The sequence below is a fragment of the Pongo pygmaeus genome, chromosome 6 (assembly GCF_028885625.2).
Source record: "Pongo pygmaeus isolate AG05252 chromosome 6, NHGRI_mPonPyg2-v2.0_pri, whole genome shotgun sequence".
Taxonomy (NCBI): Eukaryota; Metazoa; Chordata; class Mammalia; order Primates; family Hominidae; genus Pongo; species Pongo pygmaeus.
Window position 1 is genome coordinate 129,413,578 of NC_072379.2, and position 23,285 is coordinate 129,436,862.

At 48.4% G+C, this 23,285-nt stretch overlaps 1 protein-coding gene across 2 annotated transcripts in view; it reads right to left on the minus strand.

Moving 5' to 3' along the window:
• The window catches only part of COPG2 (COPI coat complex subunit gamma 2), a 164,177-nt gene that overhangs the window by 18,383 nt on the left and 122,509 nt on the right, over positions 1–23,285 (minus strand). For both annotated transcript variants that reach the window (XM_054497299.2, XM_054497300.2), the window contains exon 20: positions 22,746–22,917. In XM_054497299.2, coding sequence (XP_054353274.1) covers positions 22,746–22,917 — 172 coding nt within the window. The remainder of the gene's footprint in view (positions 1–22,745; positions 22,918–23,285) is intronic.

The window sequence follows — 23,285 nt, forward strand, 5'->3', positions numbered from 1 at the left end:
AATGGTGTGGTGAGATGATGAAAGGTCAGGTGGATTGAGTTCGACAGAGGAAAGGACTGTGTCCGACATGGTGGAACAGACAAGGTAGGATGGTTTCAGACAGCAGATGGACTCAGTACAGCATGCTGGGGATAAAGAGGCTGTGGCAATGGTGGCAGCAGTGAGGGTAGGGAAGGAAGGATTGGATGCTGAAGATGAAGTGGAGAGTATCTGGAAGACAACAGTGGGAGAAAATGCGTGGATGAGTGATGCAAGGTTTTAATGTGAATCCTGAGGAGAAAAAGAGAGACGTGGGAGTGGGGCAGCCATGTGAGGTGGCGTATGGGATGCATGTTGGGTCAGGTAAGTGAATAGGAAAAGAAAGGGACTGAAAGCATGTAACAGGAGACAACCTCACAAATCTGTGGCGGTGACGAATGCTGGTCAAGGGGCCAAGGTGGAAAGGTGAAGGGGAATGCAGAGTTCTCAAACTGGGGCATTGACAGATCTCATGTGGAAAGTTGGTTTCATGACCGTCATCAAGGCCAGACTGTAGGATCAGAGCAGACGCAAGAGCCCAGGAATATGCAGAACTAGGTCCACAGGAGAATGTGGGGGATGGGGACAAATGACTCAGGTTAAATGAAGGAAATAGCATCACTGCATGGTAAGATGGCACTAGGCATGGTAACCTCAGGGACTTGGCAATGGACTCGTGGTTTGAGTCTACTGTGTAGGTAGAAAGATGCTTGCAAATAGTGGAGGAGTAGTTAGGAACCAATGCAGAGGAAGCAATTCAGAATGATCACTGAATCTGAGCTTCTGCTGTCACGGAAGGCTAAAAGGATAGAGGTATAGCTTACAGCTGAAAGTATGTACATAGAGATGAAATAAAGTAGGCAAGGGAGAGTCTCAGACACAGCGGGTCTTGTAGTTGTAATGGGAGTTTAGATCAGTATCAGCTGGGTACATGGGACAGAGTATGGCCAAGGACTGGAGAGAGCTGGGGTGTTTGGTGCTGGAATGTGGACTTCATTTATGGAAAACTTCATCTAGAGGAAAACAGGAGGAAAAGCAGAGGAGGACAGAGAGTGGGACCTATGTAAGAAGGTCTTAAATTCTACACACGGGTGTTGTGAAGGTAGTGCAACCAAGAGGGAAAGAAGAAATGAGTGACCTGGACAGCCTGAATGGGTAACGAAAGGGTAGATGTGATGGGCAGGGATGCATCAGCTCATTGGGGCTTCATCTGAGGTAAATGGAAATAAAGGAGGTGAGGAAAGGAGGAAGAGAAGGAAGTGGCAGGACTGGCTGTGGAGTTTTGTGGGAGCCTTCTTCATGGAACAGAAAGAAAAAAGAGGAGAAAAGGCTGGAGTGGAAGAGGGGAAGGAAAAGGCAGCCTAAGGGAAGGCGCTGGCCTGAATCAGTGGAAGATCCGGAGGAGCAACAGAAAACAGTTCTTGAAGAGAAGGTGGGATAGAGAGAGGATGGAAAAGTTTGAGCGGTGAGGACAGCAGGTCAAAGTAGTGAGCACATCCCTATGGAGAAGAGATGACTGAGTCCGATGAAGCAATAGGCCCTGGGTGGTTGACAGAAATATGGGCCACAGACAGGCAGGTACCTTCCCTTGGCCAAGGAAGCAAAGAGAAGAAATGTATCACAAGGGGAAAAGCTTCAAGAAAGAATGTGGAAGTGGGACAATGAGGCAGCGCAACGGGGGAGTCACCTACAGAAGACAGGGTGGAGGGGCCCCCAGGGAAGGATGGAGGGCAGAGAGCGTGATGGAAGGGAGCTGGGCAGGACAGCCACAGGCAGGACAGCCACAGGTGAAGTGAGGTGAAGGGGCAGGTCCCAGAGTATGAATAAAGGAATCTGGAGTGCCCAGAGCAGCCTGCAAGGTTCGGCATGGGGAAGGGAAAGTGTAAAAGGGGTGGACAGCAATGGGCAGGAAGGAATGACTGTTCTTAAAGCCTTGAACTTTGTTGCAAAGGTGTGAATCTTGGGCCAGGCTCTTTACTACGGATCCGGCGGGGAAGGGTGGGTGGTGGGGATGGGGTTCGGGGTGGGATTTGGGATTGGGTTTGGGATTGGGTTTGGGTGGGGTTTGGGTGGGGGTTGGGTGGGGGTTGACTGGGTTGGGAGCAGTGGGATTGCAAGTGGGAAAGGGGTGGGGATATGGGTGGGGGTGGGAATGGGGGTAGGGGGAGGCAAACCAAACTCTAGGCATTTGAAAAACCATCTTACTTAATTGAGCTGGTGGACTATTACATGTTGACTACTGGGGGTGATGGATACTGGCTGGAGAAGACCTCTGAATCCAGTAGAGTAGCTTCAGGTAGGGTGGAAGTTCAAAGTAAAGAGATGGTTTTTGGGAAACAAACAGGTACATAAGACACAAAGAGGGAAGTCTCTGCAGGACTACCCTGTTAAGGATCTGAAAATAGGAGGAGTGATTAAGGAAACAAGCAAACAGGAAGCCCCTGGAAGGACCTGATGGGTGTCCATAACACCTAACGGTCATGTGGGTAAGTGGGGCCACAAGTGTGTCTGTAGGGATTTTAAAGAACAAATCTCTCATACAGAGTGGATTTTGAGACATGTGTGTTTCAATGAGTAGACAGGGAGGAGAACAAGGTGATTTCAAGCAGAGTGTGCCTGGCATACATGGGGGTGAGGGAGGGAAATGCTAAGGTCTTTGAGTAGGAAGTGTAGCTGGAACTGCAAAGTAATAAATGCTGGAGATGGCAGAGTAAAGGCCAGGGAGTCAAGGTGGCCGTCCACAGCAGTGATTCTTATCTGGGGTGGGGGGGTGGGTTTCACCCGAGGGAGGGCTGGGGGCATGGACCCCCAGGCAGGCCTATCCAATCATCTGAACGGTGAGCAGTGTTCAGCTCAGAAAAAGTAAGGGAAAAAAAAAGCAATCTCTAAAAGGAACATAGACAATAGCAAAAGAAGAAACCGAGCCCAAAAGATGCTTCTGATAGGCCGCCTTGGGGTCCTGCATCCTCGGGTGAGAATCACTGGTGGACGCGGGAGGATGGAGAGTCGGGCAGACATGTGGAGTTAGAGGGGAAGATGGACGTGTGGTGGGGCTGATGGAGGCATCAGGGTCAGGACTGTCAGCTGTGGGAACACAGTTCCCGACAGACCAGGACAAGGATGACAGCGAGCAAATGGATGTAGCTGAAAAGGCACCGGGACCACGGTGGTGCAGCTGGGTTTTCCAACGCCTGGGTGCTAAGGAGGGAGGAGGCAGGAGGAGGGTGGGACTGACAGGAGCACCCAGGAGGAGTGGAGGAGCCGGGTTTCAGGCAGGGCAGGAGAGTCAGGTTGAGACTGGGTGCGTTTGTACCCGTGGGATGTGGGGGACGAGGGTGGGCGGGTGGAGTGGGGACAGGAGTGAGCGCTGATGACAAAACTGCTGTGGTGACAGGAAGAAGGTAGGAAATTCAGAGGTGCATGTTCCCCAGAGTGTTTTCACAAGAATGTGAAAGAAAGGATGCAAAGGGAATTGAGAAGGTTTTGGGGAGTCAGGGTTGTGGGGTGCTGGAAGGTACCCATAGCCTGGGCCACTGGGATGTGGACACTGAGAGCTGGGCAGAGCAGGTGGATTCAGTGCAGTACGTGTGACGCAGAGATGACTGCATCTGGCAGAGCAGCGGGTGCGGGGCCAGGTCAAGAAGGGAGGAGGCACCTGAGATCACGAATTAGGCCAGTGTGGGAATCACAGATCGTGCTGAGAGAATGCAGGAGGGTGCAGGTGGGACAGTACCGTGCTATGCAGTAGAGGAGGAAAGCAGGAGAAACGACCAACCTGCGCCCCAGGGGTTGACTGCTGGGACATCAGGGGATGAGTATGCAACACATGGGAGAGGAGGATAGAGGAGAGGCGTTCCCTAATGGGCAAGAAGAATGAGTCGGAGCAGGCAATGGAGCCCAGCAGCTAAGAGAGGAGAGCTTGTTGAAAGCAGGAGGGATGCGCTGCAGTAAAGGGGCATGCCAGGTGCCAAGAGGGAGGGAGCGGATGCAGAGAATCCAGGGAATTTACCCCAGATGGGGCAAAGTGTGTGAAGCAGTTCATGGATGACGAAGCATAGTGTGGGTAAGACAAGCAAGGAATAAAGGACAGGAGGGAGGATGGCAAGAGAAAAGGAGGATGTAGAAGATGCTGGCACCTTGGAAAAGCTGGACACCACAGTGTCAATGAAGGGCATGGGAATTGATGAAAGGTCAGGTGGATTGACTTTGAGACAGGAAACAGCTGTCTCCAGCATGGTAGAACGAAAAATGTAGGACGTTTAAGGGTGACTTTAGATAGCAGATGGATCCAATGCAGCAAGGATGGCAATGTTGGCAGTAGCAAGGGCAGGGCAGGAAGGGAGCTGACATCAAGGAAATGACTGCAGCGTGCAGTCATTGACTTAGAAGTGGCAGAGGAGGGAGTGGATGCTGAAGATGAAGCTGAGGGTCTCTGGAAAATAACAGTAGGGGGATGTGCAGTACATCTTAACTAGAAAAACAGAAACTGCTCTCAAGTCCTCAAGGCATGATGTCGGACTCAAGATGGGTCCAGGAAGTTGATGGACATAAAAAAGGACAGAAGGTACATGATAGGGGGAGAATCTCATGAATTTGAAGGTCTCAACATTGGTAAAGGGGCCAAGTGAATAGACGGGAGGCAGAATTCAGAGTCCCAAACTGGAGTGTCCGCAGATCTCAGGATACGTTGGTGGTATGCCTGGTATTAAGACCAGACCACAGAGGCAGAATGAAGCAATAGCTCCGGCAGCCTTTAGGAGAAAGTGGGTTAAGGGCCAAAGTGACTGGTTAAACAAAGGAAGCTGGTCAGCACTGCACACTAACATGGCACCTGCATAAAAACCACAGACAGGTAACTTTAGGGACTTCACAGTGGACTCAAGCAGACTGATCCCAGATTGTAGGTAGAAGTGTGTTTGCAAAGGCCAGAGGAGCTGTTAGGAAACAATGCGAAGGAGACAATTTGCAACAATCACAGAATCCACGTTTCTGCTGTTTAAGGGTGGCTGAAAGGATGGAGGTATAGCTTGTAATGCAAAATATACGCAGAGGTTCATAGTGAAGCTGAGGAGGAGGGCCTTCAAAAGTTAAGTGGGATATGTTTAGGTTAGTAGCAAATGGGCCCAGCGGGAGAGAGTACGCCCAGGGTTTGGAGAGGGTCAGGGTGTTGGGTGCTGGGATGAGGGCTTCATGTTTGGAAGCTCAAGGTAGAGAGCAAGAGAGGAGGAAAGGTAGAACAGGATGGAGGGCAGGACCTGTGTAAGAAGAAGTCTTAAACTGTAAACACGGGTGTAGTGAGGGTAGTGTGGCTAAGAGGAAATGGATCCAGATGGGCTTGATGGGGAGCAGATGGGCAGGCACGATGGCAGGGGTGCATCGGCTCACTGGGGCTGCATCCGAGGTAAATGGAAATAAAGGAGGTGAGGAAATGAGGAAAAGAAGGAAGTGGCGGGACTGGCTGTGGAGTTTTGTGGGAGCCTTCTTGATGGAACAGAAAGAAAGAAGAGGAGAAAAGGCTGGAGTGGAAGAAGGGAAGGAAAAGGCAGCCTAAGGGAAGGCGCTGGCCTGAATCAGTGGAAGATCCGGAGGAGCAAGAGAAAACAGTTCTTGAAGAGAAGGTGGGATAGAGAGAATGGAAAAGTTTGAGCGGTGAGGACAGCAGGTCAAAGTAGTGAGCACATCCCTATGGAGAAGAGATGACTGAGTCAGATGAAGCAACAGGCCCTGGGTGGCTGAGAGAAATATGGGCCACAGACAGGCAGGTACCTTCCCTTGGCCAAGGAAGCAAAGAGAAGAAATGTGGACGCAAGGGGAAAGGCTTCAAGAAAGAATGTGGAAGTGGGATGATGAGGCAGCGCAACAGGGGAGTCACCTACAGAAGACAGGGTGGAGGGGCCCCCAGGGAAGGATGGAGGGCAGACAGCGTGATGGAAGGGAGCTGGGCAGGACAGCCACAGGTGAAGTGAGGTGAAGGGGCAGGTCCCAGAGTAGGAACAAAGGAACCTGGAGTGCTCAGAGCAGCCTGCGAGGTTCGGCATAGGGAACGGAAAGTGTAAAAGGGGTGGACAGCAATAGACAGGAAGGAATGGCTGTTTTTAAAGCCTTGAACTTTGTTGCAAAGGTGTGAATCTTGGGCCAGGCTCTTTACTACGGATCCGGCGGGGAAGGGTGGGTGGTGGGGATGGGGTTCGGGGTGGGGTTTGGGTCTGGGTTGGGGATGGGGTTTGGGTGGGGGTTGCATGGGAGGGCAGGGTTGGGAATGGTGGGAGTGGGGCAGGGCATGGGGAGAGGGAATCGGGGTGGGTGGGGGGTGGAGGGTGGGGTATGTTGAGCCAAGCTCCCAGCATTGAGAACACCACTGTATTTAACTGATAGATGATATATGTTCAGGGTTGAGGGTGATGAATTCAGGCTAGGGAAGACCCTGAATCCAGGGAAAAAAGAAAGTAGCCTCACGTAGGGTGCAAGGTCAAGGTAAGGGGCTGGATTCTTACAAACAAAAAGGATTATGTGGATCAAAAGGGAAGTCTCTTGGAGGGGGGCACCTTACCACAAAAGTGGTGATTAAGGAAAAGGGACAATAGTCAACACCCAGAAGAACAGATGGAGGCCAAAGGTAAGGACAGAGTACCTGAGAGTCCTATCAGGTGGCAGGGAGGGGCACAAAGGGTGGGGTGGGAGGCATTGAAAGAACAACTCTCACAGAGAGTGGGATTCCACCTATGTTGTATTTCAGAGAGAAAATAAGGAAGGGAATGGGGTAGTTCCACGTGGAGAGTGCCAGGCCTATTTGAGAGGGTCAGAGGAGGAAATGCTGAGATCTTTGATTAAGAAGTTAAAGGAAAGCACTAGAATGCTCCAGGCCTGAAACTGGAGAGACTGAAGTGCAGGGAACCAAGGTGATCACAGGGAGTCAAGGTGGCCGTCCACAGCAGTGATTCTTATCTGGGGTGGGGGGTGGGTTTCACCCGAGGGAGGGCTGGGGGCATGGACCCCCAGGCAGGCCTATCCAGTCATCTGAATGGTGAGCAGTGTTCAGCTCAGAAAAAGTAAGGAAAAAAAGCAATCTCTAAAATGAATGCAGACAATAGCAAAAGAGAAAACCGAGCCCAAAAGATGCTTCTGATAGGCCGCCTTGGGGTCCTGCATCCTCGGGTGAGAATCACTGGTGGACGCGGGAGGATGGAGAGCTGGGCAGACATGTGGAGTGAGGGGAAGATGCACATGCAGCAGGGCTGATGGAGGCATCAGGATCAAGAGTGTCAGGTGTGGGAACACAGTTCCCGACAGACCAGGACAAGGATGACAGCGAGCAAATGGATGTAGCAGAAAAGCCACCGGGACCATGGTGATGGAGCTGGGGTTTCCAACGCCTCGGTCCCAGACTCGAGGACTCAGGTGGAGGAGTGAGGCCCAGAGCAGGGCCCAGTGACACAGAGGATGTGGGCTGTGCGGGTGAGAGCAGAGAGCAGGGGATCTGTTGTCATGGGGAGGGAAGGCACAAAGGGGAATGGAGACAGCGTGGAAGGAGAGCATCTTGAAGACATGGGCGCTATGGAGGGAGGAGGCAGGAGGAGGGTGGGACTGGCAGCAGCACCCAGGAGGAGCGGAGGAGCCGGGTCTCAGGCAGGGCAGGAGAGTCAGGCTGAGACTGGGTGCATTTGTGTGGATGTAAGGAGGAGGGTGGGGGGAGATAAGAGTGAGTGCTGATGACAAAACTGCTGTGGTGACAGGAAGAAGGCAGGGGATTCAGAGGCAGAGGCTCCCCAGAATGTTTTCACATGGTGTGAGAGAAAAGGGTGTGAAAGGAATTGGGAAGGCTTCTGGGAGTCAGGGTTGTAGGGTGCTGGAAAAGTCCCATAGCCTTGGCCACTGAGACGTGAGCATGGACAGCAGAGGAGGTGGATTCGATGCAGTACGTGTGATACAGAGATGACTGCATCTGGCGGAGCAGTGGGTGCGGGGCCAGGTCAAGAAGGGAGGACACACCTGAGAACACGAATTAGGCCAGTGGCAGAATCACAGATCGTGCTGAGAGAATGCAGGATGATGCAGGTGGGACAGTACCGTGCTATGCAGTAGAGGAGGAAAGCAGGAGAAATGACCAACCTAGGCCCAGGAGCTGGGAGCTTGGAGAGCAGAGGGTGAGTTTGCAGCATGTGGAAAAGCAGGACAGAAGAGAGGTGTTTCCCAATGAGCAGGAAGAATGAGTTGGAGCAGGTTATGGAGCCGAGCAGCTTAGAGAGGTGAGCTTGTTGAGAGGATCAGGGAATATGTTCCAGCAAGGGAGAATTTGCATCAAAATCCTTGGTTTTGCTGTTTAGGAGTGGCAGAAATGAATGGAGGTGTAGCTTGTGAAGCAAAATATTCACAAGGAGAAAGAGACAGCCTGAAGCTCTAAGGTGTAGGGGTTGGGGCACAAGGGTGGGGGTGGGGGGTCCTATGCCAAGGACCAATAAGGAGGGAGAGACATGGGAAATCCATAGACTTTACAAAGTCTATGAAGAAGCCCATGGAGGAGAAATCATGGTACAGGAAAGACAAGCAAAGAATGAAAGAGAGGTGGGAGGAGACCAAAGTGGAAGGAGGGTGCAGCGGTTTTGGCACCTCAGAAATGTTGGGACAATGTATCAGTGAGGGAGAAGGTGAGAGGAAGGAAGGTCGGGCGGATGCCATCTAGAGAGGAAACCAGTGTCTCCCTAGTGGCAGAACGGAGAAGGTAGAATGATCAGAGCTCAAATCAGACAGCAGATGAATGAATACAGCATGTTAGGGACAAAGAAGCTGGCAGTGGCAACAACAGTGAGGGCAGGTCAGGCTGGGAGCAGACCTTAAGGAAAAGACTCCTGAGTGCATTGACTGATCCTGAGGTGGTAGGGAACGTAGACTAGATGCTGAAGACCAATCAGAGGGTTTCAGAAAGACAACAGTGTAAGAAAAGGCAGAGGATGGCTGGTGAAAGGGTCCACACTTTATCCAGTCTGGAGTCATAAGGCACTATGTGGGTCATGAGATGGGTCAGTGATGTTGATGGAAAAAGAAAGGGACAGGAGGGGCGTAAGAGGAGAAATAACCTCATGAATTTGTGGGGGCGGGGGGGGTGGTGGAGCAGAGTTGAGCTTTGATAGAGGAGCCAACATGGAAAACAGGAAGATGGAACAAAGAATTCCTAAAATGGGGGCTGCGCCAGACCTCATGGTGCAAATTGTTGAAATAAGCAGTATTAAAGCCAGACCATAAGAGCAGAGCAGATCGAAGAAGCAAGAGCCTGGGCATTTTTGCAAATTGAAGCCCTTAGGAGAAAATGGGGGAAAGGGCCAAAGTAACTGGGGTTACAGAAAGGGCATCAGGAAACACTGCACATGAAGACAGCACCTCCACAGAAACCACTGGCAGGGAACTCAGGAACTCGGTGATGGACTCATGTGGTTTGAGTCCAGTATGTGTGCAGAAAGATGCTTATAAAATGGCAGAGGAGGGACTGCTAAGCAATGCACAGGAGACAATTTGCAGTGATCACTTAATCCTTGGTTTTGCTATCCAAGAGTGGGAGAAAGATATGGAGGTGCAGCTTTCGAAGCAAAATATCCACAGTTGTCATGAGGCTCCAATGGGGGTGGGGGGCACAGGCTTCATACCTAGTGGAGCATCATAGGATTAGTGGGAAAAGTAGGTCGGTAGCAAATGGGGATGCAGCAATACAGAGTAAAGCCAGTGGTAGTCAGGGTGGCAGAGATGGGTAGAGGCAAGGGTAATTCTTTCTTGGGAGGCAAGAGTGGAGGAAAGGTAGAACAGGACAGAGGCCAGAACCTGTGTAAGAAGGTCTTAAATCCTAAACACAGGTGTAGTGAAGGTAGTGTGGCCAAGAGGGAAAGAGGAAACTGTGGATCTGGACAGCTGCAATAGCAAGCAATATGGGCAGGGGTGCATGGGCTCACTGGGGCTCTATCCAAGGTAAATGGAAATAATGGAGATGAAGAAAGGAGGAAGAGGAGGAAGTGGTGGGACTGGCTGTAGAGTTTTGTAGGAACTCACTTCATGGAACAGAAAGAGAAAAGAGAAAACAAGGCTGGAGTGGAAGAGGGGAAGGAAAAGGCAGCCTAAGGGAAGGCGCTGGCCTGAATCAGTGGAAGATCCGGAGGAGCAACAGAAAACAGTTCTTGAAGAGAAGGTGGGATAGAGAGAGGATGGAAAAGTTTGAGTGGTGAGGAGAGCAGGTCAAAGTAGTGAGCACATCCCTATGGAGAAGAGATGACTGAGTCCGATGAAGCGACAGGCCCTGGGTGGCTGAGAGAAATATGGGCCACAGACAGGCAGGTACCTTCCCTTGGCCAAGGAAGCAAAGAGAAGAAATGTATCACAAGGGGAAAGGCTGCAAGAAAGAATGTGGAAGTGGGACGATGAGGCAGCGCAACAGGGGAGTCACCTACAGAAGACAGGGTGGAGGGGCCCCCAGGGAAGGATGGAGGGCAGACAGCGTGGTGGAAGGGAGCTGGGCAGGACAGCCACAGGCAGGACAGCCACAGGTGAAGTGAGGTGAAGGGGGAGGTCCCAGAGTAGGAACAAAGGAATTTGGAGTGCTCAGGGCAGCCTGCAAGGTTCGGCATGGGGAAGGGAGAGTGTAAAAGGGGTGGACAGCAATGGGCAGGAAGGAATGGCTGCTCTTAAAGCCTTGAACTTTGTTGCAAAGGTGTGAATCTTGGGCCAGGCTCTTTACTACGGATCCGGCGGGGAAGGGTGGGCTGGGTGGAGGGGATGGGGTTTGGGGTGGGGTTTGGGTAGGGGATGAATGGGTGGGGCAGGGTTAGGGGCAGTGGGACTGGGACTGGGGGAGGGGTTGGGGTGGGGTGAAGTGAGCCAAGCTGTAGGCATTGAGAACACCATCTTATTCATCTGAGCTGGTGGACAATTACATGTTGAGTGTTGAGGTTGATGAATACAGGCTAGAGAAGACATCTGAGTCCGGCAAAAGAAGAACAAACAGAGTAGCTCAGGAAGGGTAAAAGGTTAAGGTAAAGGGCTGGTTTCTGGGAAACAAACAGGATGATGACCACCAAATGGGAAGTCTCTCTGGGGGCACCCTGTCATTGATCTGAAAAGAGGAGGGATGATGAAGGAAAAATGTCAGTAGTAAGGGCCTACGAAAATTAGATTGAGGCCAAAGGTATTAACTGAGTGCCTGGGAGTCTTATTAGATGGGTCAGGGCATAAAGGGTAGGGTGTGAAGGTGTCAGAAGCCCAACTCTCTCATGCAGACTGGGCTTTTGGGCACGATGTGTGTTAAGGGGTAAATGGGGAAGACAATGAGGTGGTTCCAAGTGGAGAGTGCCAGGACTGTTGGGCAGGGGGAGGGAAATGCTGGTCTTTATGAGTAGGAAGTGTATCTGGAAATACCAAAATACTAAATGCTAGAAATGGGAGAGTAAAGGCCAGGGAGTCAAGGTGGCCGTCCACAGCAGTGATTCTTATCTGGGGTTGAGGGGTCGGTTTCACCCGAGGGAGGGCTGGGGACATGGACCCCCAGACAGACCTATCCAATCATCAGAGGGGTGAGCAGTGTTCAGCTCAGAAAAAGTAAGGGGAAAAAAACCAATCTCTAAAAGGAACACAGATAATAGCAAAAGAAGAAACCCAGCCCAAAAGATGCTTCTGATAGGCTTCCTCGGGGTCCTGCATCCTTGGGTGAGAATCACTGGTGGACGCGGGAGGATGGAGAGCCAGGCAGACATGTAGAATGTGAGGGGAAGATGCACGTGCAGCAGGGCTGATGGAGGCATCAGGGTCAAGACTGTTAGGTGTGGAAACACAGTTCCCGACAGACCAGGACAAGGATGACAGCGAGCAAATGGATGTAGCCGAAAAGGCACCGGGACCATGGTGGTGGAGCTGGGATTTCCAGCGCCTCGGTCCGAGACTTGAGGACTCAGGTGGAGGAGTGAGGCCAAGACAGGGGCCCAGTGACACAGAGGAAGTGGGCTGTGCGGGTGAGAGCAGAGAGCAGGGGATCTGTTGTCACAGGGAGGGAAGATGCAAAGGGAAATGGAGACAGTGTGGAAGGAGAACATCTTGAAGACATGGGCCTTAAGGAGGGAGGAGGCAGGAGGAGGGTGGGACTGACAGGAGCACCCAGGAGGAGCGGAGGAGCTGGGTCTCAGGCAGGGCAGGAGAGTCAGGTTGAGACTGGGTGTGTATGGGGGGGGATGAGGATGGGCAGAGAGCGAGACACGAGTGAGTGACAAAGACAAAACTGCTATGGTGATAGGAACAAGGTAGGAGATTCAGAGGCAGATGTTCCCCAGAGTGTTTTTACACAGTGTGAAAGAAAGAACGTGAAAGGAATCATGAAGGTTTAAGGGAGTCAGGGTTGTGGGGCCCTGGAAAGGACTCATAGCCTGGGCCACTGGGACGTGAGCTTGGACAGCAGAGCATGTGGATTCAGTGCAGTACGTGTGACACAGAGAGGACTGCATCTGGTGGAGCAGTGGGTGCGGGGCCAGGTCAAGAAGGGAGGACACACCTGAGAACACGAATTAGGCCAGTGGCAGAATCACAGGTGGTGCTTAGAGAACGCAGGATGGTGCAGGTGGGACAGTACCGTGCTATGCACTAGAGGAGGAAAACAGGAGAAACGACCAACCTGGCCCAGGAGCTGGGAGAGCAGAGGGTGAGTTTGCAGCATATGGGAGAGCAGGACAGAGGAGAGGTGTTCCCCAATGGGCAAGAAGAATGAGTTGGAGCAGGTTATGGAGGCCAGCAGCTTACAGAGGTGAGCTTGTTGAAAGGATCAGGGAATGTGTTGCAGCAAGGGAGGCATGCCAAGAGCAAAGAGTGTGGGTGTGAATGTAGAGAATCCTCCTTTTTGCCCAAAAGGGGCAAAGTGTTTGATGCAGGTCATGGAGGAGAAAGCATGGTGTGGGTAAGACAAGGGAGGAATGAAGGAGAGGTGAGATGAGGCCACAGAAACAGGGTGTAGAGGTGTTGGCACCTTGGAAACATTGAGGACCGTGTGTCAATAAAGGGCATGGCGAGACGACGAAAAGCCAGAGGACACAACAGAGAGAGGAAACCGCTGTTCCTTAGAGGCAGAACTGAGAATATAGGATGGTTAGGGGTGAACTGAGACAGCAGATGGACTCAGTACAGCAGGTTGAGGACATGGAAGCTGGCAGTGGTGTCATCAGTTGGGGCAGGGCAGGAAGGGGTCAGAGTTCAGGAAAGATTCCTGAGTCTGTGGATTGACCTGGCGGTGGCAGGGCACACAGGACTGGATGTTGAAGAGGAGGTAGAGCGTGTCTGGAAGATGAAAGTAGGAGGAAACAGTGGTGCAGGAATTAAGTGTGAACCTTGTGTGGAAAAAGTGAGACATTGGAGTGGAGCAGCCACATGGAGGTGGTGTGATGTGAGTGGGGTCAGGGAAGTTGATGGGAAAAGAAAGAGATTTGTGGTGCAGGAGGGGAAAGAACATCATGAACTTGTGGGGAGCTTAGTGCCCGTACAGGGTCCAATGCAGAAAAGGGGAAGGAGGAAATCAGAGTTCCCCAAATGGGGTTTTATCAGATCTCAGGCAAGTTGGTATCATGCCTCTTACCAAGGCCAACCCGTAGGACTACGGTAGGGAGGCAAAATCCCAGGCGTTTCCGAAGTGGATCCTTAGGAAAGGAAAGTAGGGGGAAGGTGCCTAAGTCACTCAGGGTAAATGGAGGAAATGGGGCATCACTGCACATTCAGACTGCACCTGCATGGAACGTACTGGCAGGTAAACCTTGGGGGCTGGGGGCCTGGGGATGGACTCATGTGTTTTGAGTCTAGTATGTGGGCAGAAAGATACTTGCAAGTGTTAGAGGGAACTAATGGAGAGAAGACAATTCCCAGTGACCACTGAGTCTGAACTTCTGTTGTCAAGGGAGCCTGAGAGGATGGAGGTGTAGCTTGCAACTGAAAATATGCACTACACCACACTTCACTACAGAGGTGCAGTGAAGTAGGAGGCGGGGGCCTTCAAACACAGGTAGCATCTTAGATTTAGTGGGAGATTAGGTCAGTAGTAAATGGGCACAGTGGGCATGCCCAGAGGTTGGCTAGGATGAAGGTTTGGGTGCTGATACGGGGGCTTCATTTTTGGAAACTTTTTCCAGAGGGCAGAGAGGAGGAAAGGCAGAACAGGATGGGATGGCAGGACCTGTGTAAGAAGAAGGTCTTAAATTCTAAACAAGGGTATAGTAAAGGTAGTGTGGCCAAGAGGGAAAGAAGAAATGGTGGATCCAGATAGCTTCAATGGGTACTGCAAGATCAGGCATGATGGGCAGGGGTACATGGGCTCACTGGGGCCCTATCCAAGGTAAATGGAAATAATGGAGATGAAGAGAGGAGGAAGTGGCGGGACTGGCTGTAGAGTTTTGTAGGAACTCACTTCATGGAACAGAAAGAGAAAAGAGGAAACAAGGCTGGAGTGGAAGAGGGGAAGGAAAAGGCAGCCTAAGGGAAGGCACTGGCCTGAATCAGTGGAAGATCCGGAGGAGCAACAGAAAACAGTTCTTGAAGAGAAGGTGGGATAGAGAGAGGATGGAAAAGTTTGAGTGGTGAGGAGAGCAGGTCAAAGTAGTGAGCACATCCCTATGGAGAAGAGATGACTGAGTCTGATGAAGTGACAGGCCCTGGGTGATTGAGAGAAATATGGGCCACAGAGAGGTAAATGTCTTCCTTTGGCCAAGGAAGCAAAGAGAAGAAATATATCACAAGGGGAAAGGCTGCAAGAAAGAATGTGGAAGTGGGACGATGAGGCAGCGCAATGGGGGAGTCACCTACAGAAGACAGGGTGGAGGGGCCCCCAGGGAAGGATGGAGGGCAGAAAGTGTGGTGGAAGGGAGCTGGGCAGGACAGCCACAGGCAGGACAGCTATAGGTGGAACGAGGTGAAAGGGGAAGTCCCAGAGTAGGAACAAAGGGATTTGGAGTGCTCAGGGAAGCCTGCAAGGTTCGGCATGGGGAAGGGAAAGTGTAAAAGGGGTGGACAGCAATGGGCAGGAAGGAATGGCTGCTCTTAAAGCCTTGAACTTTGTTGCAAAAGTGTGAATCTTGGGCCAGGGTCTTTGCTATGGATGCAGTGGGGAAGGGTGGGTTGGGTGAAGGGGATGGAGTTTGGGATGGATTTGGGCTGGGATTGACTGGGTTGGAAAGGAGGGAAGGATTGGGAAAAGTGGGGTGTGAGTGGGAGAGGAGGTAGGGAACCAGATGGGGAGAATCGAGCCAAGTTCTAGTTGGAGGAAACTTTCTTACTTAACTGAGCTGGTGGGTTACATATCTAATGTTGCGGGTGATGAATACAGGCTGGGGAAGCCATCTAAATCCACCGAAAGAAGTAAATGAAAGTGGTTTGTTGTAGGTTGAAAGGTCAAGGTAAATGGCTGGTTTTTAGGAAACAACTGAGAACTCAGGAAACAAAGGGGGAAGTTTCTGCAGGCCGATCTTGTAAGGGATCTGAACAAAGGGGTGGGGATTAAGGAAAACTGACAATAGTAAGCACCCATAAGAAACAGGTTGAGGCCGAAGATACTGACACAGTGCCTAAGAGTCCTATCAGGTGGGAGGACAAGAAGTATCAGGTGGGGAGGCATTAGAAGAACAAGTTTCCAATGCAGACTGGTGTTTGGGGTCAGAGGTGTGTTAAAGGGCAAACAGGGAAGGAATGAGGTGGTTCCAAGCAGAGAGTTCCAGGCCTAATGGGGGTGGGGAGGCAAAAGATGAGATGTGTTGAGTGGGAAGTTAAATGGCAAGCACTACAATGGTCTAGGTGTGAAATGAGGGAGTAATGTCAGGGAGTCAAGGTGGCCGTCCATAGCAGTGATTCTTATCTGGGGTAGGGGGTGAATTTCACGTGGAGGGAGGTCTCTGGACATGGAATCCCAGGCAGGGCTATCCAATCATCCGAGGGGTGAGCAGTGTTCAGCTCAGTAAAAGTAAGGGGGAAAAAAAAGCAGTCTTTAAAAGGAACACAGATAATAGCAAAAGAAGAAACCAAGCCCAAAAGATGCTTCTGATAGGCCGCCTTGGGGTCCTGCATTCTCGGGTGAGAATCACTGGTGGATGCGGGAGGATAGAGAGCCGGGCAGACACGTGGAGTGCGAGGGGAAGACGCACGTGCAGTGGGGCTGATGGAGGCATCAGGGTCAAGACTGTCAGGTGTGGGAACACAGTCCCCGACAGATCAGGACAAAGATGACAGCGAGCAAATGGATGTAGCCGAAAAGGCACCGGGTACCCTGGTGGTGGAGCTGGGATTTCCAATGCCTCGGTCCCAGACTCAAGGACTCAGGTGGAGGAGTGAGGCCTAGAGAAGGGCCTAGTGACAAAGAGGATGTGGGCTGTGTGGGTGAGAGCAGAGAGCAGGGGATCTGTTGTCACGGGGAGGGAAGGTGCAAAGGGAAATGGAGACAGTGTGGAAGAAGAGCGTCTTGAAGACATGGGTGCTAAGGAGGGAGGAGGCAGGAGGAGGGTGGGACTGATAGCAGCACCCAGGAGGAGCGGAGGAGCTGGGTCTCAGGCAGGGCAGGAGAGTCAGGTTGAGACTGGGTGTGTATGGGGGGGGATGAGGATGGGCAGAGAGCGAGACACGAGTGAGTGACAAAGACAAAACTGCTATGGTGATAGGAACAAGGTAGGAGATTCAGAGGCAGATGTTCCCCAGAGTGTTTTTACACAGTGTGAAAGAAAGAACGTGAAAGGAATCATGAAGGTTTAAGGGAGTCAGGGTTGTGGGGCCCTGGAAAGGACTCATAGCCTGGGCCACTGGGACGTGAGCTTGGACAGCAGAGCATGTGGATTCAGTGCAGTACGTGTGACACAGAGAGGACTGCATCTGGTGGTGCAGTGGGTGCGGGGCCAGGTCAAGAAGGGAGGACACACCTGAGAACACGAATTAGGCCAGTGGCAGAATCACAGGTGGTGCTTAGAGAACGCAGGATGGTGCAGGTGGGACAGTACCGTGCTATGCACTAGAGGAGGAAAACAGGAGAAACGACCAACCTGGCCCAGGAGCTGGGAGAGCAGAAGGTGAGTTTGCAGCATATGGGAGAGCAGGACAGAGGAGAGGTGTTCCCCAATGGGCAAGAAGAATGAGTTGGAGCAGGTTATGGAGGCCAGCAGCTTACAGAGGTGAGCTTGTTGAAAGGATCAGGGAATGTGTTGCAGCAAGGGAGGCATGCCAAGAGCAAGAGTGTGGGTGTGAATGTAGAGAATCCTCCTTTTTGCCCAAAAGGGGCAAAGTGTTTGATGCAGGTCATGGAGGAGAAAGCATGGTGTGGGTAAGACAAGGGAGGAATGAAGGAGAGGTGAGATGAGGCCACAGAAACAGGGTGTAGAGGTGTTGGCACCTTGGAAACATTGAGGACCGTGTGTCAATAAAGGGCATGGCGAGATGATGAAAGGCCAGAGGACACAACAGAGAGAGGAAACCGCTGTTCCTTAGAGGCAGAGCTGAGAATATAGGATGGTTAGGGGTGAACTGAGACAGCAGATGGACTCAGTACAGCAGGTTGAGGACATGGAAGCTGGCAGTGGTGTCATCAGTTGGGGCAGGGCAGGAAGGGGTCAGAGTTCAGGAAAGATTCCTGAGTCTGTGGATTGACTTGGAAGTGGCAGGGCACGCAGGACTGGATGTTGAAGATGAAAAGGAGTTTCTGGAAGATGACAGTGGGAGGCAACACTGTGTGTAGACTGTGCAAATTTACGTTGGCATACCGCATGGAATGAGAGAGTCTGGCAGCCATTCTAAGGCAGTTATTGGGATGTAAATTGGATGACGGAAGTTTATGGTAAAAGAAGGGACAGGAGGCAGGTAGGAGGGGAGATAACCTTATGAATTTGTGCAGGGCTTAGCATCAGTAAAAGGGCCGACATGGAATAGGGGAAGGTGGAATGCAGAGTTCCCAAAGTGGGGGCACTGGCAAATCTCAGGGGCAAGTCGGTGGTATGTTCGGTATCATGGCTGAGTGTAGGAGCATTTTAGGGAATAGAAGTTAAATCCTAGACGACAAGGGAGTGGGGTAACAACACTTTACCTGTCATGGTAACTACTTCATTGAATAGGATAACAGAAAAAGAAGAAACCTTATAGACGGTGATGGTAAAGCAACCCCAACCGATATGGAAGGCAGTGTTGGCAATCACTGAAGGTCAGGATTTTGAAAGCAAACAATTAACAATGTAAAATTTGCAAGTGTGGGGGTTGGACATAGGTTACTATGTGTTTAACGTGGTCTCCAACAAAATTAGCAGAGCCAAAATGAGAAGGAAGTATTACTCTGTTTAACAAGATTGAAATTAAGGGGACAGTATACAGTTTAAACCACTTTGGGATTTAGGAATGTCAGAGTTGGTAGGGTGGGTATTGTTGCCCCTTGATCCACAGTATGGAATAATGGCAAAGAGGAAAAGTATATAGAAAGAACTTGTCATTAGGGAATTTGGTGGCTTCCTTAAAGCTCCTTGAGGGAAACACTTGATGAATGCTTAGAGTCAGGAGAATAAATGGTCCCATATAGAGATGGGTTTATGAAGTGGAGTCTGAAGGATGAGCTTCATCAGCAATCCTCAGAACATCAGTTCTACTAGCCAAGGATGCAGGTAAGTATGTTGGACAACAAGAGAACAGGAAGGAAATGTTTTGAACACTGGAGGTGGGTCATGAGGAAGCTTATACATATTCACATTGTGAATCAATTTCAAGGACAGATGAACAAAGACTGGGCGGTACCAATAGAACAGGGTTTTGTTTTGTTTTTCCCCTAAGGCAAAAGGCAGAAATGAGTGGGTATACCATGATTAAACTGCATTCTGTAGAGATAGGATCATTTAAGTAAAGTCAGCAACAAAAATTAGAGACATTGAAGATGATGGGGTAGAAAAGGGATATCAAATAGGTTAGAAAGATGGCTTGAAAGGAAATGAGGGAAATTTCAGTGAGTTTGAGGAATGGCAGACTGGGTATGTGACAAATGAGTGGGTAAATAAGGAGATCTCAGACTGAGAATCCTGGCAGATCTTTCAATGGGTTAGACTGCAGGAATATTGATTTTAAAGCCAGGCTGAAGCAAATTCTAGTGATAAAGGAAGGGGAAAGGGTGGCTGAATCATAATGTTCTACCAATCCTGCTTTTTTTAGTATTTGAGTTAAAATTCAGATTAAATGCTTGGCTTAGAAGAATGCAAAGTTTCACTGAGCCTCATTAATATGGATCCCAGTGGGTGAGTGGAGGTGAGTTAAAGTAAAAAACTCTGAGGCAAATCTTACTTAACTGAAGTTGTGTTTTTAGTACAGAATGCCAAGTGAATATGGTTAATACCGAACAAAAAATAATGGAAGGGCGACTACAGTAGCTTAAGCTGGCACTTTAAGGAAATGTAGGCAGAAAGTCAAGAAATTAAAATAATTATGAATCATTATATGGCAGGCAATATTTCCAATGAAAATCAGAGAAAATAAACTCACATACATGTACTGTTACAGCTGATCTTAGTACGAATATTTTCTATTAAAGACTGTTTTAAAATAAGTTATTAATATTTGTTGAAATGGTTCCAGATAACAAGAAATATGATGCAATAAAACCTGATAAATAAAAGCAATATAAAGATTAGAATGGTTCTGAATAGGTAGTGGAATAAAAAGTTAAGTTGGTAGCGGCATTAAAAAGGTCCAACATTGGGAATAATTGGTAGAATGTTGGGTGTATATAATATATACTGTTAACGGGTGCAATAAATATTCAGGGGAAACAGAGCTGCTGAAAGAGAATGAATGCTTAGAAGGAATGTTGCCTTAAAGGCTTTTCTAAAACTTTTTAGGTAAAGGACAAATTCTGGGAGGACGAAAGATAATAAGTAGGACTAGTTACATAGAGACTTAGGATGTCCATAGTCTTTCAAGAAATTGCCCAACCTTTGCGAGAAAGTGTTATGTTGTAATATATTGATGTTAGGTTAAAGCAAATTTTTTCAGATAGGGTAGATTTTTATACATTTATAAAGTAAAGGGGAGTAGGAAAGATTAAAGATAGATCAAAGAAAGGAATAATTGATGGAACAACTTTCTGGAAGAGATTAGAGGGTATGTGTCTTTTGAACTCTGGAAGACTTGATTTTAGAGAGGATAAAGGAAGAAAGTGGATAATTCTAGAATTAAACACCAAAAGGTTCTATGTGTCTGGCACAATGTGAAGCAACTTACCTATTATTTCATTTCATTTAATTTCATCCTATTCACAGTCCTAAGAGATCAAATAATTTGTCCAAGATCACACAGTCAGTATGCAGCAGGGCCAGAATTCAAATCCTCATCTGTCTATCAAACCCATATTCCTTTCTATTATGCTATACTGTTTTCAAGTTGAAGGAAATCAAACCAAGAATTTCTGTTTTTTCACTGTGATTATAAGGAAAAATATTATTTTTCTGAAATGAGACATATTGATGTTTAAGACCTTGAGGTGATAGGTAAAATTTGGAATATCTGTGATGGGAAAATGCAAAAAGGAAGGAATGGGTAAAAGATACCTATTACCATCTATGCCCTGGTATTTCACTTCTTCCATTGCACAGCATAGACTTTAGATTGGCCATGGATTAAAAATTTGAGAATTGTGACAAAAAACTAAATAGAAAGGAGTTTGTTTTTTAAGTAGGTATATGATGGGTCAAATATAAACTTACTACTAACAAAACTTTAAACAATTCCCTAAATGCCAAACTTTTATAAACAAAAATCAAACAAACCATCAAGCAAAAGAGTCCATAGCCAGCAGACCAAATGTTGAAATCTCTGGGCTAATTTGTAAGATCTATGTTTTAAAACTCCTTAGTGAAGAGGGGCAAGAAAACCTCTCCTCTTTTTCCTCTCTTGGTGGAAATGTTTTCTGTTGTTGTTGTTGGTTTCTTCCTATACTATATGTAATTTGTATATTGTTGTTTTGTGTATTTTGGTATTATAAAATTGTACTTCTTAGATTCTGTTAAGAATACTTCCTGGGGTGTGAGCCACCTGAGTTATCAGTTAGCAAAATGAACCTGGGGAAGTGGGAAGAGCTAGTATTCTCAATTGGCAAGGGATTGATTCTTCAATGGGTTCAGCATTTCACTTCCCTCTGAAATTAAGTGGCAAAGTGATAGCATCCCTTAAAAAACAGAACGTTGGTGAGAGGCAGAATAGTGGGAGGAATTTTGAAACATGGAGGGATGGCTACTGGAAAAGAACTGATGAAGTGCAGAGTCTCCCCAGACAATGGTAGAAACCGCAGGACTACATTAAGATTGGGCCCAAATACTAGTTTAGAAAAAGGTAAATAAAACTAGCTTTACTTAAGAGTACAGCCAGCTTAATTACTGGCTAGTGGACATATTTCAGACAAATCTAACTGGAGAGAAAAACAGACCAGGAGAGAAAGCGAAGTTATAAGGAAATGGAACTAGAGAAACCTCACAAAGGGATAAAGGAGGTATTAAAGGTTAAAGCCAGATAGCCTTGAGCTCAAAGGAGAAATATTGGAGGCCAGATAGGAAAGTGCCTTCCTACTCAGGGGGTTATGGATCCAGGGTGGCTAAAGAATAGAGGTAGAGTTCCACCCAGGGTCAGAGGGAACAATCTGGGATTCAGACACAGCAGTGGTGCCAACGTGAATCTACCTCGTGCTAGAGTCTGATTAGCCTGGTCTATCACCCAACACAGATAAGACTGGACAGGGGCTCCCAGGAACCAACATCTAAGAAGGGAGTTTGGAGAGGGGCTAAAAGAAAGCAGGTTAAGCCCCAAATGTAACTGAATGATGACCAGGGATAACTATTTACTAGTGCTTTTATGATTTCTTGTAACTCTATAACTTTCCCAGTATTTGTTAATTTTTTAACTTCTGTTTCTCCTGTACTTACGAGCAGTAAAATTTGTTCAAAACATAAATGTGATGTGTGTGCTTATTTCTGTGAAAACTGGGTAACAGTTACAAATATTGTGCACTGAACATGAGAAGAGAAGAAATCAAGGAGGAAAATGACAGTGGGGGGGGGGGGGAATCAAGTAGAATAAATACTTGACATTCACCTTCTCAAGTCTCCAAATAAGTAAATACTACTATTGGCACTAGTTGGCTGTCTTTTAGGGGCTATTTTTCCGCCCTGCAAAGACTGCATATGGGTCAAGCAGGGAATTAAAAGCCCCTCTTAATGTGGACACATATGGTTGGCTAAGCCACTCACTAGGCTGAGACATGTTCTCAGACAGCAACCTTATGCTACAGGACCTTCGAAAATGATGTATTTTAAAATGCCAACAATCTACTACATAACCAAGTTCTATCTAACTAGATAGAAACTTCGAGGAGAAGCAGGTCAAGATTCTTCACAGGAGACATCAGGTATATGAACTCTCACAAGTGGTCACATTATTCGAACAGAAAGCTTGAGTTCCTTTTTGTGCTACTGCTATACACACTCAGTTTCTCTTTTAAGTGTTCAGCAAATTTTACTCAGAGATTTAGTTTTAAAATTAATATTTCTGCAGCAGTAACCAATTTTATAAATATATATTCACACACACACAAACACATACACACACACACTCATTATCATTACATTAAATTCTAGAAAAGCACCACATTCTTAAACTGAGCATTTGAAGAGTTGAAGAGCTCACAAGGAAATGCATTCTGAATCACGTATCTCCTCCCTTCTGAGGGTTAGTACCTGCTGTAGGGTCATCATCAGGCAAACGAACAAGAGTGTAACATATTCCTGGTTGGTTATAAGGAAGGCTGGGGGCTGGGATACAAGACAGCACTTCATAGGAATCTGATGGCTCCATCTGTACTGTCACTTTTTCCAGCAGCTGGTCATTGAGAGTGTTGGTGCAGTCAAACTGAAAAGTCAGTAAATGGAAAAGTTGTGAAGGATAACAAGTTATCCTTCCTACTCATAACCCACTACTCAGCTCTGGAACCCACTATACCTTCTATCTCTAAAGAGAAGGGTAGGTCTCCTCCTAAGATTCTTCTTTTGGCAACAGGGAGAGCCTTATTCTTGAGGTCTTTTGTTTATATTATTCATCAGTTTTTTCTCTTTCCTGAGACTGCTGTACCAAACAAGATGGCAGAAGTCTGATGGCTGTCAAATCTAAGTTCTCAGAATAGCCCACTTAATCTACCCTGATGTTAAATGATGATTTTAGAAAATTGGTTATACTTTATGTTGTCCAACTTCTTCACACATTTCAGTTTTATGTCCTTT